At 55.3% G+C, this 19,016-nt stretch overlaps 2 protein-coding genes across 4 annotated transcripts in view; one reads left to right on the top strand and one right to left on the bottom strand.

Moving 5' to 3' along the window:
* POMT2 (protein O-mannosyltransferase 2) overlaps positions 1-7,544 on the bottom strand; it is a 32,858-nt gene extending 25,314 nt beyond the window's left edge. The window contains exons 1-2 of one of the 2 annotated variants that reach the window (XM_056133417.1): positions 6,974-7,544; positions 209-293 (exon numbers count right to left, since the gene is read on the bottom strand). In XM_056133417.1, coding sequence (XP_055989392.1) covers positions 209-293; positions 6,974-7,404 — 516 coding nt within the window. In that variant the 5' untranslated portion in view covers positions 7,405-7,544. The remainder of the gene's footprint in view (positions 1-208; positions 294-6,973) is intronic. The other variant, XM_056133416.1, reaches the window with a different exon arrangement.
* GSTZ1 (glutathione S-transferase zeta 1) lies at positions 7,468-17,439 on the top strand. Of its 2 annotated transcripts, XM_056133420.1 has the most exons (10): positions 7,471-7,625; positions 10,630-10,756; positions 10,945-10,996; positions 12,959-13,026; positions 13,598-13,678; positions 14,072-14,197; positions 15,529-15,607; positions 16,009-16,061; positions 16,411-16,460; positions 16,941-17,439. In XM_056133420.1, exons 2-10 carry the CDS (start codon positions 10,739-10,741, stop codon positions 17,065-17,067), a joined length of 654 nt encoding a protein of 217 aa, XP_055989395.1. In that variant the 5' UTR covers positions 7,471-7,625; positions 10,630-10,738; the 3' UTR covers positions 17,068-17,439. The 2 variants fall into 2 exon arrangements, with proteins under 2 accessions (XP_055989396.1, XP_055989395.1); XM_056133421.1 differs by lacking the exon at positions 10,630-10,756 and having other exon boundaries at positions 7,468-7,625.
* The last annotated feature ends 1,577 nt before the right edge of the window (positions 17,440-19,016 follow it).

The following is a 19,016-nucleotide window of genomic DNA, read 5'->3' as shown; positions in this document are numbered from 1 at the left end:
GGATGGACTCTCTCCAATTCTGAGAAAACACACACACACACACACACACACACATGCACACACACATACACACACTCTAAAAACACCAAAGTTTTTCACAAAAGCAGCTGATCTGGAATTACAGGGAACTTTTCCTATAAGCCTAAGGATAAAATCCCAAACCAAGATTTCCCAGCTCAGTTAGATACTCCGCTCATGCTCTACTCACCTTTCCCAGAGGTGGGTGCACATCAAAGAAAAAGGTACGGTTGATGTAGTAACTTCCCATTTTTCCAAAGTGAGTCTCATCCCAACTACAGGAAAACCGAAAAGAACAGTGATTTTCAAATTACTGTAAAATCTAAAGGGTTTTTTTTTTTTTTTTTGCTTTTTAGGTCACACCTGGTTACTCCTGGCTCTGCACTCAGGAGTTACTCCTGGTGGTGCTCAGGGGACCATATGGGATGCTGGGAATCGAACCTGGATCGGCTGTGTGCAAGGCAAATGCCCTACCTGCTGTGCTATCTCTCCAGCCCCATCTAGAGAGTTTTAACACAGCACTGTAGCACTGTAGTAATGTCCTCCTGTTGTTCATCGATTTGCTCGAGTGGGGCCAATAACATCTCCATTGTGAGACTTTGTTATTACTGTGTTTGGCATATTGAATACTTCGTGAGTAGCTTCCTAAGCTTTGCTTTGTGGGTGAGATACTCTTGGTAGCTTGCCGTGCTCTCCGAGAGGGGCAGAAGAATCGAACTCAGGTCGGTCAGGTTGGCTGCATGCAAGGCAAATGCTCTACCTGCTGTGCTATCGCTCCAGCTCTTTAACAGAGCAAGGTTAAAATTACTGTTAAAACGAAAGGCTCTGAGTCATTAATGAGAACATTTAGATTTTTTAAAAAGGCTGTGATACAAGTAACCTGAGGGAGCAAATATGCTGGTCAAAATACCCGTCACCGTCTTTCACAAAGTAGCACCACTAAATACTTACCAACCCAGTTACACCAATTAAAGTTAAATCTATACTTACTCTTTGTATAGAGTGTCTGCTTACAAAGAACAAAGAGTTTTTCTGTGAAACAGTTGAAGTACTAGTTTCCTCAAATCTGCTCATACCTGACGCTGCATCCACATTCCCTTGAAAGCACAGTGCTATTACTGTCACAGTGTACACTGAAGCAACTTTCCAGAGACCCTATAATCCAGGTCTTATCACAGCGATCTGATTTTGCTCATCCATCTATGATAAGTAGTCATTGTTGGCTACAATCTCACTGATTTTAGAAAAATAGAATCATCAGTGTATAAAAATTGAGGGTTTTCTATGTGAAGAATTTGACATCTACTTTCGCTGCACGAGTTCTTTTATGAGCAAACAAGTATTTGAAAACAGTTTTAAACAGCACATACTCCTGTTCTCCTCAACCACATAAATCTTCACATGCCCTCTGTGAGGATTTCAAAGAGTAGCCCAGTTACCCACAGAGCCTGGCCTTCCCTATCTGTCAGTTTCTCCCTGGAGCCCGGCAGAACAGTGACCTTTAGAGACCATTCATCCCCCCATCAGCATTCATGAGCAGTCATTACCAACCTAAAACAGAAATAACATAATAGCTTTTCCCAAATTGGTGTTGATTTTAATTCAGTGGGTCCAAGAAAGTAAATCTACTTCCATATTGCATCTGCCAAACAGTACTTGATGTGAAGGCAAAGAGAACTAACTTCCTGGCAGGGTGATAAAGATTTACAGCAAGAAGAGAAAAGTAGGGGCTGGAGTGATAGCACAGCGGGTAGGGCGTTTGCCTTGCACAAGGCCAACTTGGGTTCGATTCCCAGCATCCCATATAGTCCCCTGAGCACTGCCTGGAGTAATTCCTGAGTGCAGAGCCAGGAGTAACCCCTGTGCATTGCCAGGTGTGAACCCCCCCCAAAAAAAGAGAAGAGAAAAGTAGTCCCAGTTCAACCATGACCTATATAGGAGAGCCTGACAAAATTATTCCTCTCTTACGTATCTTTTCTCCACACCACAAGGACAAGAGCAGCTGCATGTCCGTCCCCAAACTGAGAGCCAATTCAGATAATGCATATGGGAGAACTCTGTAGTCTAGAATGTCCCACATGTGCCAGGTACTACTGAACTGTCCCAATATTCTTTTGTTTTGTTTTGGGGTCACGCTTCAGGGTCCTAGGGATCAAGTCCAGGATTCCCACACAGAAAGCATGTGCTCAGCTTGTTATTTCTCTTACCCTGTGGTTAGTTCTGATGCATATTTGGAAGAATACTGACAAAGCAGTATGAGATTTGTAATTCAGCAATTTCCCAAGAAGGGGACAGGCCATGCTCTTCAGATTTACTGCCTAAACTCCAAGGAGATGCAAGCCAAGCAGCTGAAATTCATGGACACACCAATCCTCCTGGCTGAAAACTCTGGGATGTCCTCAGTAGGGAAGCCCTGACAGCCACACCCACGTCACTGCTGCTGCCATTGCTGGCAGCAGCCTATGGCTTATGGCCTAACTTCACGGCTTCACTAAGAATCTCTGCAGACTCATCCCCCCAGCTCTACAGATCCTTAAGTGTATATGTGTATGTCTCTGTGTGTGTGTGTGTGTGTGTGTGTGTGTGTGTGTGAGATCCTGGGTTAGTGTCTCCATGTGTGAGATCCTGGGTTAACCTGGGTGTGTGATGGATATGTATCATCTGCATTTTTCAGGGTTCTGTGTGGAGCAAGCAGCCCTGAGAGGAGAGTTAATGTCTCTCCTGGAACAGAATCTTGTTCATTGCTCAACATCAAATAAAGGGTTTCTCTGGATTGTGTTCCTTAATGGTGCGGTAACTTCTGCATGTGCTGGGGTCCATGCAGACCACGGCCACTACATGGGAGGCAAAAGGAATGAATGTGGGGCTGGAGCGACAGCACAGCGAGTAGGGCATTTGCCTTGCACATGGCTGACCCAGGTTCGATTCCCAGCATCCCATATGGTCCCCTGAGTACCACCAGGAGTAATTCCTGAGTGCAAAGCCCGGAGTAACCCCTGTGCATTGCCGGTGTGATCCAAAAAGAAAAAGAAAAAAAGGAATGAATGCAAACATGCCAATGCCCATCCTTCTCTGTGCCATAAGAAAGTCTGTCCCAGTGCTGTGCCCTCTGCCAGCACCCATAATGCAGTGACAGGCTGACACACCAGCCTGCAAGGGGGCAAGCGGAAACCCGAGCCTGAGGTGCTGGCAGCAAGCCCAGGGTGCTGATGCACAGCCTTCCACAGGTGAAAAAAGCCCCGTGGGCTGGGTTAGGGCTTCTGAGAAGACAGACTCTCTGGAACCTGGCAGCAGATATACTTGCCCCATGAGGCCAAGAAAGTGAGTAACTGTTCCCCACAATACCACTTGGGAAGGGGGCAGAGTGGAAAGAAGCAAGATTGAAACACCACCCTGGGGACTGCTTGCTTCTGGGTGAAAGACAACATTCACTGTGTGCAAAGGGAAAGCAAGCCTGGCAGCCCCTGCCAGAGACAACAGGCGAGGCTATTGAACAGAGTCCCTCGGGCTACAGTCCTGAGGGACTCCCCTAAGCTTACACAGAAAGGGCCAGCAGTAAGGAGCCTGCTGTCCAGTACACACCTCTAGTGAAATGAACATAAGCATCCGACTGAGTGTACTCTCCACCCAAAGTCAACCAGACATGCTCTTCCTTTGGGTCTCACAACTCCTCCCCAGTGATGGTGGCCTTCCTGCTTCCAAGAGTACAGGATGTCCTCACTGCCTAATGTCAGAAGGCCATCCTCATGCATCTTCTGATGCCAACGTGGTGCCGTCCGGGGAGGAGGAGGACTTAAACTCAGGGCTGTGTGGGCCACAGCTGCATCCAACTCAATCTCATGGGCAAGAGGGGATTTGTGAGGCAGAGAACCCTGCAGAGGACTCCTGAGGGGCATGGCAGTGTGCCCAAAGCAAAGGGCTGCAAGTGCAAGAATCAGCAGGGGCATGATGAAGCGGAAGGGATACCCATTCTGTGGAAGGTTGGGTATCATCCCTTCCACAGGAGAAGTTTCTGCCCCGCCCAGCATCCAGCATCCCTACTTTTGACCAGGGAATGGTGTTCTCTGTGGATGGCTGTCACCCCAGGTAACCCCAGGTCTCTTAATCTCATAAATCAAGAATTCAAGGCACCCCAAACTCAACGGATAGGACTGGAACCAAGCTCCCAGTAGGAAGGAAAAGTAAAGAGACTCCGTATGGCAGTTATTATTGCAGCTTCCACTGCTAAATGAATAACTGCCCTTTATCCCATATGTGTCAAAGAGGATTACAACCATTCAAGGGCTGTTGTATGCTGAGAAATAATTCTGTCTTCTTCGCCAGGAGAAAGAATATAAAATCTAAAAAAAGAAAAAAAAAGAAAAGGAAAGAAGAGGAAATCACAGCATTAAAGGTGGTGGCAGCCAGAGTGCTGAAACCATTCCCCCAGATGTCAGCGCCACCTGCAGGACCAAGTCCCAAGCATATGCCTTGTACAGTAGCTAAGGCTGCAGCCATGCAGTGGTACTACCCTGTTGGCTTTGCCAACCCCCACGTATTGGGAGTCTAAATAAAATCTGATGATGATCCAGATAAACTATAAGAGAAAATATTAAACTGAAGTGACCTGCTGGGGTCAGAGCAATAGTACAGCTAGCTGGTAGGGCATTTGCCTTGTACATAACTGACCTGGGTTTGATCTCCAGCATCCCATATGGTCCCCTGTACACAGTCAGGTGTAATTCTGAGTGCAGAGCCAGGAGTGACCCCTGAGTATCACTGGATGTGACCCAAAAATCCAAAAGAAATGACCTGCATTCCTGCAGGTAATATGTCAGGACACTGGGGAAAATGGGTCACAGAATGTCTTTCCATTAGGTAAGGGAGTTGTTTTGAGGTAAGGGGTAACATAGCTGTCTGACAATGACAGTTAAAGATCAGAAACCAGACTCACAAAGGAATCTTGGAAGAGAGCAGCATGCTGCAGAGATGTTGCCCCATTTCACGCTAGGCTGACTTCATCCGGGCACCTCAGAGGGGAGCATGTCCCTCCGCCTGCCCCAAATGAAACCCAAGAGCCACAAATGTCCAGAACCCAATCGCTGCCATGCTCATGGCCGAGTCTCCCATGCATGAGAATGAATCCACTGAAAAACTCAGGTATTCGGGACTAGTGACTGAAACCTCCAGGCTTCATGGAATCAGGAATGGGCCCTTCCACCCATCTCCCCAACTTCCGGTTTCCTGGCAGTCAAGCCCACGAACTGCCTCTGGGTGCCATTTAAGCCAACTAACGGCCATAATCCAAAGACTCACAAATGAATCTCAGAAGAGAGCAGCATGCTGCAGAGATGCCTCCAGATTCCCCAAATCACCATCCAGTTAAAAAATTTAACTACAGCTCTAGTATCCTATTTAAAATTTTAGAATTCCAGGAGTGCATGGCCGCTTTCATGGCCATGTGATCTCTCATACTTTACGCCACTCATATACCAAGAATAGCACACCACGTTTGATGGGTGTAAGGTAGAAGACAGTACAAAGCATTAACCTGTGGGTGACCCCAATTTCTTAGTGTTAATGCTCATAATATATCCTTATTTTACTTGCCATGAGCACTAACTTCTCTGGATTGGAATAATAACAAGCTCAGTTATCAAGTTAATAAAATCTCAGTAAAATAACCTGACAGTGCATTAGCTTGCTTGCTTTTTACTGAGGAATTCCATGCTATTTGTCTTTGCTATCTGAGCAACACCCGTGGTGAGAGGGGACTTGTGGTGAAGGGGAGTAGGAGGTGCTGGGGATGAAACACAGGTCTCCTGCATACAAAATGTTTAAACCCACGGGGCTATTGTGAGGTCCAGGAGTTCTACTTCCAGTATTCCCTACATTAGCCTCCTCAGCCAAATTGAAAAAACACTCCAAATGTCACTTGCTGACCAAACAAAGATAACCATTTTCAGACAGCATACAACTTTTCCTTCTTCCACCTGGAGACTTATAAAAAATTATCTCATGAGTCAATCTGCAACTGAAATTCTACAAAATAAAACCTATAATAAAGATTTCTATTTCTCCCCCCCCCCCCCCACTACAGCGCTACTCTTGCTTCCCTGGTACCCTTGTCACCGCTCCTGGACACCCAAGTTGTCCCAGTTCTTGAGGAATATTGAGGCATCTCCCTCTCCACCGATGCCCTGAAATCCTGCAGATGAGAAACTCGAGTTTTGGAAAATTCTACCCTAAGAATTTCCAGTTCTCCCTGGAGCCTTTAAAAGCCACAATCGGGGGGGGGGGGGGGGGGGCTAGAGCAATATAGCACAGTGGGTAGGGCGTTTGCCTTGCACGCGGCCGACCAGGGTTCGATTCCCAGCATCACATATGGTCCCCTGAGCACCGCCAGGAGTAATTCCTGAGTGCAGAGCCAGGAGTAACCCCTGAGCATCGCTGGATGTGACCCAAAAAAGCAAAAAATAAAAGAAAGAAAATAAATAAATAAATGCCACAATGGGGGCTGAAGCAATAGTACAGTGGGTAGGGGGGATCCGGATTCCTTCCCCGACATCCCCTAGGGTCCCCCCCCACTCCCAACCCAGTCCGCTAGGAGTGATCCATGAGCACAGAGCCAGGAGTAACCCTGAGAATCGCGGGTGTGCCGCCCCCCAAAAGCCACGGTCGGTGGGTCAGTAGAGTTAGTGCCACCTGGAATACCTGAAAGCGGTCTCCCCGCCCAGCTTCCCCCCCAACCCCCCCGCCAAACACACCGCCCCATCTCACTCGACCCCCCCCCCTCCGCCCCGGGCTACCCCTGCCCAGCAGAGGCAGCCCCACCCCAGCCAGACTCTCCCCGCCGGTCCCTGCAGCCCGGCCCCTTCTCCCGGGAATCCCACCCCCTCGGCGCCCCGGAGCCAATCAGAGGCCGCGTCCTCTTCCGGTTGCCGTGGTACCCGCCGCGTTTCCGGGCGTCGCTCACCAGATGTGCGGCGGCTGGTCCAGACGGTGGAAGCGAGTGGCGAAGGACAGCAGCGTCACCAGGGCCATAAGGGCCCAGCGGCCGGCCGCGTCCCAGCGCCGCGAGCCCCGGGCCGGCCGTTTGGGGCTGCGCACGGCCGCCTCCGTCGCGTCGTCCGGGCTTACGGCGTTGGCGGCCCGCGGCCCCGAGCGGCCCCGGCGGGATCGTAGCTCGGAGCCCGGCCGGCCTTCGCCCACGGACGGCGGCATCCTTCCCCTCCTCAGGGTGGCCCGGCGGCCCACGGGCACGCAGGCTCTGATGAGGTGTCCCGCCGTGAAGTAGTCGCGGAGCCGCCGCTCGGGGCGTCCTGGGAAATGTAGTTCCCGGCGCCGGCCGCGGGGCGGGGCGGGGAGAACGGTCGGCGCCAGCAGGACGCCGGAGGCGCGGAGCATGACGGGCCGCGAGGGGGGCCGGCCGGCGCCGCTCAGGGACCCGCGGCTCCCCGGCGCGCCGGGCGCGGGGGCGGGGCCGCGGGGCAGGGCGAGCGGGCAGACTCGGCCCCGATCATTCCGGCCCCAGCCCGCCCCTCAGGGGCACGGAAGCCGAGGGCCTGACGCGTCTCCGCCGTCCGACGAGCCGGGGAAGCCCCAAGGGCGAGATGCAAGCTGGGAAGGTCTGTGCCCCACACCCCTGGAGAGGGGGCGCCGCTGCTTAGAGACCCAGAGGCCTGGGGGCGGGGTCGGAGGGGAACCACTAGGCTCGGCCCCGCCGCCCTGACAACGACTCCCAGCAGGCGCTGCGCCGGTCTGCGCCTGCGCGGTGCTCGGCGGGGCCGCTGTGCGCCTGCGCAGTGCTCGGCGGGCTGCTTTGCGCCTGCGCGGTCCTTACCGCAGGCTCTGCGCTTGCGCGATCCCCCGCCGGGCCGCTCGGCACCCGGGGGAGCTCGGTGGACCGTTCTGCGCCTGCGCCGCTCTTCCCGGGCCGTTCTGCGCCTCTGCCCCGGCCCTGTGGTCCGAGGGTTTGGGCTCAGGACCTCTGACGGCTGAGACGGGGCCCTGTTCTTCGCGTTGCGGGTTCCACGCCCTTCACCGGTCTCTCGCAGAGCCATCCGATCTGGAACAGCTGCTTCCAAGCCTTGGCTCTCCTACCCCAGTCTCGCAGTCGAGTTGACTAATTCTGGGTTGTTGGGCTTTTTGTGTGTTTTCGTTTTTTAATATCTGTATTTTGGTTCTTTTAGGGCCATTCCCGGCGGGTGATCAGGGCTTACTCCTGGCTCTGCTTTAGGGATCAATCTTGGCAGGGATTGGGGGAGCAGATGGGGTCCCCCGGATCGTAGCCGGTTTGTACCCGGCCGGCCACTTGCAAGGCCGGCGCCCTATACCAGCTGTGACTCCACTGAGTCCAGCTTAACTGGTTCTTAATTGACTGATGGTCTAGACGGCAGGGTTTTGCCTGCATTTTTTTTTTATTAGTGAAACACCATGAGGTACAGTTGTAGACTTACAAATTTTTGTGCTTGGGTTTCAATTATACAATGATTAAGTACCCATCCCTCCACCAGTGCCCATTCTCCACCACCACCAGTCCCAGTATCCCTCCCACCCCCATCCCCCCATCCCACCCTACCACTGTGGTAGGGCATTCCCCTCTGTTATCTCTCTCCTTTTGAACGCTGTGGTTTGCAAAAGAGACATTGAGTTTGCCTGCATTTTTAACAGCGCCTGGGAATAGCAGGGGTGGGGGAGGCACTTTGTCAGCGCGCACACCGGAGGTTTCCAGAGGAAGGGTTGCGAGCATCTGCGTGTTTCATGACCTTCCAGAAGAATTTTAAAACACTGAAGTTTGAGAACCACTACTGGTGGCTGGAAGGAAGCAGGCAAGCACATTTGGTGCTGTAAAACAGCCACTATAAAACCTCCAAGTGAGAATGGTACAGGAATTAAGGCCTTGCAAGTAACAAACCCACCAACACAGTTGGATCCTGGCACCAAATATTGGCCTCTTGAGCCTCACCAGAAATAATCTCTGAACACAGTGTCAGGGCTACACCTTATGCCTCTCTGTGTGTGGCCTCCCTAGGGAAAAAAAAGAAACATGCTAGCTGGAGCTCAGTCATGGAGCAGGTGCCTTGCGTCTTGGGACCCTGGTTTTGACCTGTCCATACGCAAAATAAAAATGAGAATCTGCTCGGAGTGGTCAATCTATATTTGAATTTGAAACAAAATACCTCCAAGAGTGGTGAGGAGATACTGCTCTACCAGGGCATAAAACTAACCCTTCGAGATCAACAGGGAGCAGATGACGGGTGCCACTGGAGTGACCCCATCCTGCTCTGCCATGCCAGTCCCAGTCTCTCACTCCCAGAGATCCCCCAGGCTGTTAGGACAAAGCATGATGCACCTTGGAATAGTGTGTGTTGTTGAGGGCCCCCCAGCTCTCTAGTCACCTGCTGCCTTTCATGGCAGAAGGTTCTGCCTTGTGTACAGGACTGCCATCACTACTCACACAAAGGAAAGCAGCTCGAGGAACTTCAAAACTGAATGCAGAAACAAGCTGGGAAGAGTCTGAGTTTATACCTGTCCCCTGCCCACCTTGTAGTTTGGGATTCAGGGAGAGTTAAGACCTTTCAGGGAGCAGCCTGATGTTCTGGGGGAAGAAAAGAGACAAGTAACTTGTAATCACATGTCTGGTCAGGAGACAGTGATCTGAGGAGTTCTGCTGAGATCTTTGCTCCCCGCCCCCCCCCCCATAGGGACACACCAATGTCTGCCAGAAACTTTAAGGGTGCTAATTCCTGGTGGCTCTGTCTTGAGTTCTGCTCCGAAACGCTGGTTCCCCAAGAAGCATCCATGAGATTAACTTTGGAGTCCCTTAGGATTTAGAGGTTACACACTTAGCCTCCAGGAGCCTGAAGTTAACAAGAATTGGGGGCTAGGAGTGGGGCATAACAGATCGGGGGGCGGGGGGAAGGCCTGATCAAGTTGACTGCGATCAAGTGTTGCTACTCAAGAACTCCACTGTCTCCGGATTTTTCCTAAAAAGAAAAAAAAATGTGTTTGTGAAACATTTAATGCTGGCAGGAATGGAATCATTTTTAAATGCTGTGTAAAGGGGCTGGAGTAATAGCACAGCGGGTAGGGTGTTTGGTTTGCATGCAGCTGACCCAGGTTCGATTCCCAGCATCCCATATGGTCTCCTGAGCACTTCCAGGGGTAATTCCTGAGTGCAGAGCCAGGAGTAACCCTTGTGCATCGCCGGGTGTGACCCCAAAAAGCAAAAAAAAAAAAATGCTGCGTAAGACCCAACACCATGGGGCTGCTACTTCTACTCTGGGGCTGATGGGCAGCTTCCCAGCTATTCCTGGGAGACCAGCTGAGTGCCTGGAGGACCCGAGGGGGAGGGCAGGGGGAGATGGGTGCTATTTTCTTGATCTTCCCACCACTGCTGGAAGGAGCCTCAGCCAGCATATTCAGGCAGCCCCGGGTTTTGCAGATGAGGAACTGAAGCTAGAGAAGGCAGGAGGGGGCAAGTGTCAGGAATTCAGAGCTGGTGTGGGCTCTGCAACTAGAACAAAACCTCCCAGTCCCCTGCAAGCAAGATGCTGCCTGTCCACCCGGGGCAGCAGTGGGAAAGACGTCCTTCCCCACCAGAGTCTAAGGTCCCCTCTGTCCTGCCAGCCCAGCCTTCTCATTGGCTAGTGGGATCCACCCCTTCAGGCTTCTTCCCCTGCACGGAAGCTCCGTGAGCCCAGACATTCTCTGGCAGGTCGAGGGTCACTAAAGCACCATGACCGAATCTGGCAAGGTAAGGGAGGCACTTGGAGGCTGGTGACCCATGGGTGCCTCAGCAGTACCTGATGAAGGACACAGTTTGGAGCCCTGAGGACATGAAGGAAACCCCTGGCTGAGGGGTTGGGGTCCCGACTGTGGTCTCGCTTCTGGGTGGGAACCCACCCAGCAGGGGTTAATGCTCACCCTCATCTCTCTCCTCAGCCCATCCTCTATTCCTATTTCCGGAGCTCCTGCTCATGGAGAGTTCGCATTGGTAAGCCCCCTGCGTCCTGCTGGAGCCTTTTGGGGTGGGAAGGGCCAGCAAGCCCTGGTTAAGCTAAGAACAAGGGGTGCACTGCCGAACAGGCCACCTCCCCCTCTCCCCCAGCCCCTAGCATTCTTTGTTTCCGAGTCCAGTAAGAGGGGAGAGGAGTGGGGGGGCAGGGAGGGTGGATTTTCCTCCTGTCACTCCAGTTCTCCCACACCACGGCCCTCCAAAACTACTTGGCAACCCTGTGAAAGCAGCTTGGCCACTCTGGAGGGCCTTGGAAATGGGCAAAGAGCAGCTGGCCTTCCACACTTCTTGTTTGACCAGGCAAATTACACTGGACCAGCTGGCCAGGTGTCCCACTGGGGCCTCAGGCAAACAGAACTGGGGTCCTCTGGTTTCATCCTTGTCTGACCCTGCCCTTGCTCTGCTTCACAGAGCCCTTGGTAGACACTGTGGCAGTTAGCAGCTCAGACTGAGAAGTCTGCCAAGTGCTTTTGTGTGCATTTCTCTTTAAATCTCAGTAACCCGGGGGCGAGAGAGAGAGAGAGAGAGAGAGAGAGAGAGAGAGAGAGAGAGAGAGAGAGAGAGAGAGAGAGAGAGAGAACAGCGGGCAAAGTGCTTTCCAAACCCGGTTTGGTCCTTGGCACCAGATATGGTCCCTCAGCCTTGTGAGGAGTGATCCGTGAGCGCTGCCAGGTGTGTTACCCAAATGTTAAGTCAATAAATAAATCTCAGTAACCCCTGCTGAGAAAGAGCTCCGTGGGCTGGAGCATGTGCTGTGCATGCAGAGGTCCTGGGTTTGAGCCCAAATGCTGCAAATTCCCACTGACGGGACCCTAGAGCACCTTGCCAGGAGCAGCCCGAAGGACAGAGGGGACAAGTTTGGACAAAGCCCCCAAACCAAAAGAAAAAAATCTCCAAGAACTTCCATCAAAATAAGGAGGTGCGTTTAACTGATCCCCACTGCCGAGGGCGCTCGGGCACCAGGAGCTAGAGAGCGCCCGGGTGCTGCTTGTCAGAGGTAGAGCTGGACTCTAAACCCAGCCTGGCTCCCGAGCCAGTGCCCGTCGCTGACTGCTCTGCGGCGCCGCCTCTGATGTTCACAGATAAAGAAACGCCGCTTTTCAGGGAGTTCCTTGCTCAAGGCTGCACCACTGGCAAAGGGCCGTGGTGAAATTCCAGCCAAGGCAGCCTGCCTTCACAAGCCTGGCCCCTGGTGCAAAGCCAAACTTTCTTCCATGACCTCTGCCAGTCCCACACATTTAGAATTTGCAGGAATCCAGAGGCAAGATCCAGCTTGGTAGGGCCCACATGTGTTGGCAAAGAGGATGGAGAGGGATCTGTTCTCTGGGCATCAGGGAAGATTACTGAGACTACCAGGCACCTGATGCCCAGCTAGATCCGGTTATGGACCCTGAGAGCAGAGATGGATGTGGACGGGACTCTTCAACAAGGGTGCCATTTGCCCCTGGCACCTGGCGTGGGCCCTGGCGTACCTCTCCATCCTCTGCCAGCTTTCCATGGCACAGGGAAGGGGGCACTCTTGGCCATCACTGCGGAGAGGAGCGTTTGTGCACACACATACACACACACACACACACACACACACACACACACACGGCACTGCAGGTCATGATGGCGGGCCCAGGCACAAACAGAAGGGCAGGGGAGTAGGGTGAGGAGCACGCCGGTACGAGGCTCCTGGCCAGAACTGAAAAGTTGAAAGTGGGCTGGGGCCAGGCTGCATGGCCAGTGCATGTGGGCCCTACCAAGCCGGCGCTTGCCTCTGGATTCCTGCAAGTTCTAGGTGCCTCACCCCTCAGGGGTCAGGAGTCAGAGCAGAGGAGAAGACCCTGGTGGACCAGAGGCAGGGAGGTGACCAGGAAGGCAGACCCTCTGTGGCCTCTTCACCCTGGCCAGTGCGGCTGGAGGCCGCCCCTGACGGCTACCCACCCTCTCTCCTAGCTCTGGCCTTGAAAAACATCAACTATGAGACGGTGCCCATCAACCTCATCAAAGACGGGGGGCAGCAGGTAAGGAGACCGCCCCTCATCCCCCGGCTGTGCTGTGGGCGCTGAAACTAGCTCACAGGGCTAGAGTGCAGGGCCTGCCTGGAGAAGACGCGGGGTTTGCTCGCCAGCTCTGCAGGGCCCTCCAAGCACCCATCAGGAGGGGCCCCAAACACCACCACACCACAGGCTGGGCTGTCACCAGGAGAGGCCCCAAGGACTCCCTCAGCCCCCACAGAAAGCCTTTACAGGGTGCCTGTGCCCAGTGCTCACACCTGCCTGGAGGAGGCCACCAGCTGCTGCGTGGGCCAGGGTAGAACCCGTAGGGCAGCAGCGAGCCATGAAAGGACCAGGACCAGCTCCCGGCCCTGCACCTCAGCCTGGGTGGTGCTAGCAGGGTCAGGAGTGCAGGGTGCAGGGCACTCTGGGGTTCGGTGTTTACAGAAGGGGGTGGTTGGCTGTCCGGAGGCTCCCTGTGTCACAGTGGGTCTCAGAATCAGGCAGGGCGGAAAGCACCGGGGGTATTGAAAGCAGCCCCCCCCCCCCCCCGACTGGTCAGACCCTCAGCTGACCCACCATTGTCATGTCTCCACAGTTTTCAGCAGAATTCCGGACTCTGAACCCCATGATGCAGGTGCCGGCCCTGACTATCGATGGAACGACCATTGGTCAGTCGGTGAGTGCAGCAGGGAGGGAGGGCTGGAGACGGTGGGGTGCCTGGCCCTGGGGCTCCAAGGCAGGAGGGAGACTGGCTGCCTTAACACGGGAGGCGAGATGCCAGCTGATGAGTCCCGGTCCAGGACAGGGGTCCCCAAAGAATGTCTCCTCCTGGGAAGCCTCTTGCCTTGCAGTGAAGCCCATGGTGGACCAGAGGCGGGGGACTGGGAGGCGACCAGGAAGGCAGCCCCCTCGATGGCCTTATCACCCTGGCCACGGCAGGCCACCCCTAACTGCTGCCCACCCTCTCTCCTAGCTCTGGCCTTGAAAAGGCTGGAGCTGATGGTAGGGGACAGGGGTGAGGGCGCGACATCTGCTGGCCCTGCCCTGCCTCACTTATGCGTCTGCGCAGCTGGCCATCATTGAATACCTGGAGGAGACGCGGCCCACCCCAAGACTGCTGCCTCAGGACCCTAAGAAGCGGGCGCAAGTACGCATGATCTCCGACCTTATTGCCGGTGGCATCCAGCCCTTGCAGGTGGGGCTCGCTCACTGCCCCCCCTCCCCTTACTCACACCTTCCACCGCTCACTCACTGACCTGGAGACACCACAGTGGAGGGACCAGGAGGAATTCTCGGAGCATAGATGATGTGGCTCAGGGGAAGGACCCCAGACACTGTCCATTCAGCTGCCCTCTGAGAAACGCTCCAGGTGGGCAGGGCCCAGTGGCAGGGAGAAGCCTCCCCGCTCTGTCTCAGGGTGGGGGACCCCTGGAACTCTTTCTTTGGAATTGGTGCTGGTCTTGCAAACACCCAACGATACTCCAGCTATGCCCACTTCTGATCTGCCAAGAAACCCACCCCAGCTTGGTAGGGGAACTTCAGAGACGCCTCGCTGGGCAGCACCCAGAGGACCAGAGCCTGGGGCCCCAGCAGCATTGATGTCCCAGGCTGCGTCTCTGTCTTCCCTAAGGAGGTAGCCGCCATATCCTCGCAGCACTCCACTGCTTGTGGCCAGGCCGCCGGAGATGGGAAGCAAGAAACAAAAAGGGCAGCAGAGGGTGAGGGGGGGAGTGGAGCAATAATACAGTGGGTAGGGCGTTTGCCTTGCACACAGCTGACCCGGGTTCGATCCCCGGTATCCCATATGGTCCACCAACACTGCCAGTAGTGATTCCTGAGTGCAGAGCATAATCCTGAGTGCAGGAATAACCCCTGAGCATTGCTGGGTGTGATCCAAAAAGCAAAAAAACCCAAAAAAACAAAAGAGGTTACACCCAGACAGATTTATGGAGAGAAGGAACACTTCCAAGTTGGAGGGTGACCCCAAGTGTATCACCAGTGAGGGGCTATCCCCCTTTTATACTTTTGTCACCAGGCAGGCAGATGGGCCGACTTTTCATCTTGTGAAGCTTGAGGCCTTGCTAGGTATACGAGGTCTTTGCTGAAGCTGTACTGTAGGTCTTTATTCTCAGAGAAAGAAGGGTTTGCTTGGCCTCACTTTCCCAGCCTCTTTCCCTGTCCCTGGTTATTTCTGGATCTGTCTCACCTGACGGATGAGGAGAGGGCATCTCTAGCACCAGGCCGGGCCCTGCCTGAGACGGCGCCTCACTCCTCATGGGACATACCTGGGAGAAGCGATGGGTGCAGAAGGCGGAGGCCCGGGGCTGTGGCCACACCTCAGCCCACCTGTGTCCCCCAGCACATCTCTGCCAGGAGCACAGGGGTGGGGTAGGGAGGGTAACACATCCCAGGGCACCAGGTCGAAGCCGAGAGTGCATGGAACTGAGCTTCCCTGTGGGGCTGGATAGACTGGGCAGCCCCAGCCCGGTTCTCCCTGCCAATCATTGACTTTCTTGGGTCGCGTAGAACCTGTCTGTCTTGAAGCAAGTGGGTCAGGAGAACCAGCTGTCCTGGGCCCAGAAGGCCATCAGCAACGGCTTCAAGGGTGAGTTGCCTCTGCGCACAGCTTCACGGCCACCACCCAGAGCAATGCCCAAGATCTACGCAGCCCACACACACTCTGGTCTTGAGAGTGGCCCAGAGGAGGGGGAGAGGACAGGGCTGGCAGGGTCCAAACCTGGGCATCTCTGGGGATCTCAGGCTAAGGCCCAACAGTCCTGTGGAGCTGGGTGGCACAACCTACTTCACTCCCTGCTCCGGCCTTGGCACCCTGGGTGGTCAAGTGCCCCGGTCAGCGTGCAAGCTACAGCTCGGCCAGGCCCTGTCCACACTGGGGGAAGGAATGGCGGCTGGACTTGAGGAGCCCATGGACACTCTCCACACCACTTGAGACCTGAGGTCGTGGCTGAGCACCCCTTTGAGTGGATTTGTGTGGCCTCCCCACAGCTCTGGAGGAAATCCTGAAGCACACGGCCGGCAAGTGCTGCGTGGGAGATGAGGTGAGGTCGGGGTTTGGGACGCCGGCTCCCATGGTCCTGCTGACCGCCCCCCCCCCCTCGCCCCCGCCAGTTTTAGGACTCAGGCCTAGGCCCTGTCCTGTGGTCATGGGTCCGGGATCTGTGGCCTGTGGTGGCGGTTTGGGACAAGCACGTCCCACCCACTAAGGCAGTGGCCCTCTGTCCCCGGGAGCTGGGGAGATGCTGGCCGCACTCTGGAGGCCTTGTCACATGACTGGAGCAGAGAAGCAGGGCAGTGGGACAGTGGGTGTGGATGCAAGGGGAGAGCAGGAGAGGGCGCACCAGGGGTCTGGAAGCACACCCCAATGCACACCCACCCACCCTCTTCCAGGTGACCATGGCTGATCTGTGCTTGGTGCCCCAGGTGGCGAATGCTGAAAGGTACGAGACCCTCCCCCACAACCTCCCTATCCCATTCCTCCCTCAGAATGACCCTCCCACAGACAGGCCCCTCCCGTCCCGCACCCCCGCGCATAGCACACAGTCTCTCTGATCTGCCCAGGCCCCCCCTTAACTAGGCCTCTTGGTCACTCTGGCCGGGGAGAAATCAAGCCCACTACAGCCCAGAGCAGCTCTGGTCCCAAGAAGGAGGTTCAGCTGGTAGACACCCTTAGGAAAAAAACAAAACAAAACCAAAAACGCCCCAAAGCCTGCTGAGCCCGGATGTGGCATATCTGTGTCCCAACGTGGGTCCCATCTCTGCCACCTTCCCAACTCCCGTTGAGGCAGACCCTGTGCTAGGCACCCCTGTGTCCCAGGAAGCATCTGTCCCGAGCACCTTCCTGGCGGCCCCACCCTGCCCCTGGGCTTCCCTCGCCACCCACCCTCAGCACAGCTGAGGCGGCTGTTTCTCTGCCCCAGGTACAAAGTGGACGTCACTCCTTACCCCACCATCAGCCGCATCAACAAGTCGCTGCTGGCCATGGAGGCCTTCCAAGTGTCCCACCCCTCCCGCCAGCCAGACACGCCCCCTGAGCTGAGGGTGTAGCTCGGTAGAGCCCCACTGGGGCAGGATGCAGGGAGAGGTGGGGGAGCTAAAGCTGGGAGGGCTGAGGGGCCCCAGCCGGAGAGGCAGGAGACCGGCCCTCCAGCCGTTGAATGCTAGCCCTCCATGTGCCTCAGTCTCCCCACCTGTCCCGTGAGGTCACACGGAGCGGGAGGGTGCTACAAGGAGAGAGGCAGGAGCGTGGCTGGCGGCGGGAACAGTTTCGAAGCTGACATGAGAAGTGTAAGGGCCTGGAAGTTTCCCAGTCGGCTGCAAGGAAGCTCGCTGCTGCCGCCCACCCCACACATTGTACCTGACTCCAGGAAATGCCTCCTGTCGGGGGACATTAAATGGTGCCAAGTCTCCGGGTTGTTCTCTTCAGACTGAGCTGCATTCCAGAAGAAACACATTTGCTGGCTGGGGGGGATCCCTGCGTCTAGACCAGGACAGAAGCTCATTTGCCGCTGGTAGTCCATCTGGTAGCTGGAGCGATAGCACAGCGTTAGGGCAACTGCCTTGCACGGGGCTGGCCCGACAGACCCAGGTTCAATTCCTCTGCCCCTCTCGGAGAGCCCGGCAAGCGACCGAGAGTATCTCACTGGCACGGCAAAGTCTGGCAAGCTCCCCGTGACATATTCAATATGCCAAGCACAGTAACAACAGAAGTCTCCAATGGAGATGTTACTGGGCTCACTCGAGCAAATCGATGAACAACGGGAGGACAGTGACAGTGACAGCCCATCTGGTGGGAGACCTCGCCCCCCCCCCCAAAGAGAAATGAGCCCCAAAGCTGCCTGAGAAGAGCAGATGAGCTCAAGGAGTGAGCAGGCCTTGAGCCGAGTGTCCGCGGCAGCCTGGAGTGGCTCTCCACATTTTCCATGCTGCCGTTATCCAAGCCAGACCCCAGAACTAGTCTCTCAGTACGCCACAGGGAGCTGGCCCAGGGTACCGGCCACCGCTGCCTCTGTGTGCGGTACGACCAGCTGCTGACCCGCTGCCAGAGAACGGCTGACTGCACCTAGTGCTGGTCACCTGGAACCAGATCACCTCTTGGCAGGGGTGGGTCGCTTCTGGGAGTGAGACAAATTGGCAGCCACGTCCCAGGTTGTGATTTCACGTCCCCAGCGTGGCCACAATGTCAACAGAGAGCGAAGGAATTTGTGTCCAGTTCTCGTGGAAGCCGCAAGGCCCTTTCCTCCAGCCCCCTGTTCGCGGGGCCTAGCCCTCCCCTGTCATCCAAGGGATGCTTTGTGGTCTCGCCCTTCCGTAGATGACCTGAGGTTACCAAAGTGACCAACTTGAGCCCCAGATGGGTGCTGGCAGCGCCCTCACGGGCCCAGCAGAGCCTGGGAAAGCAGGTAACAGCAGCAAAGATGGGGGTCATGCCAGTGCCGCCTGCTGCCATCTGGACCCTTCTTCAACCCCTCATCCCCACCCCCCACCTCGACTCCCCTTGGCGGGACCAGATTCCCCTGGGCTCCCCGGGAAACGGCGACCCAAGGCTTACTTCATCCCAGGGCTCGGGGATGGCACCTGGCCCAGGTGTGAAGTGGAAGAATGAACGCGGGGAGGAGAGAGTGGCCCCACACTTCAGGTTATGCCCACGGTCCTCCCTGGGCAGTGGGCGCCCAGTCCCGCAGGGTCTTGGGGATCTGTGGGGAGCAGCAGGCCTCGGCCCTGGCTAGCTTAGGGGAGTGCATGGGTGACATAGCCACTTCTTGGGGATGGATGGTGCCCTCTCACTCTGGGCAGCCCAGCGAATCAGAAGGGAGTTGGCACATGGCAGAGGTTCCCTGCACCCCTTCTTCCTCACAGTCTCTTTTCCACAGAAAAGCCCCAGGCCTGTGCGAAGTGTAGGAATAGAGGGAATTAATGTTTAGGACAAGGTACAGAGACAACTGGGGTCTGACACCCTCACCCCTGCCTGGAACGAGATAGGGTGAGCTGGGGGA

Source organism: Sorex fumeus, unplaced genomic scaffold (genome assembly GCF_029834395.1).
Source record: "Sorex fumeus unplaced genomic scaffold, SorFum_2.1 ptg000098l, whole genome shotgun sequence".
Classification (NCBI taxonomy): Eukaryota; Metazoa; Chordata; class Mammalia; order Eulipotyphla; family Soricidae; genus Sorex; species Sorex fumeus.
This window is presented reverse-complemented; position numbering and strand designations above follow the sequence as displayed.

What these genes read in the sequence shown, in the direction of transcription:
- GSTZ1 (XM_056133420.1), top strand. An exon ending in CTCATGGAGAGTTCGCATTG is followed by an intron (nt 10,997 to 12,958) that starts GTAAGCCCCCTG and finishes CCTCTCTCCTAG; the next exon opens with CTCTGGCCTTGAAAAACATC. An exon ending in CAGGTGGCGAATGCTGAAAG is followed by an intron (nt 16,461 to 16,940) that starts GTACGAGACCCT and finishes TCTCTGCCCCAG; the next exon opens with GTACAAAGTGGACGTCACTC.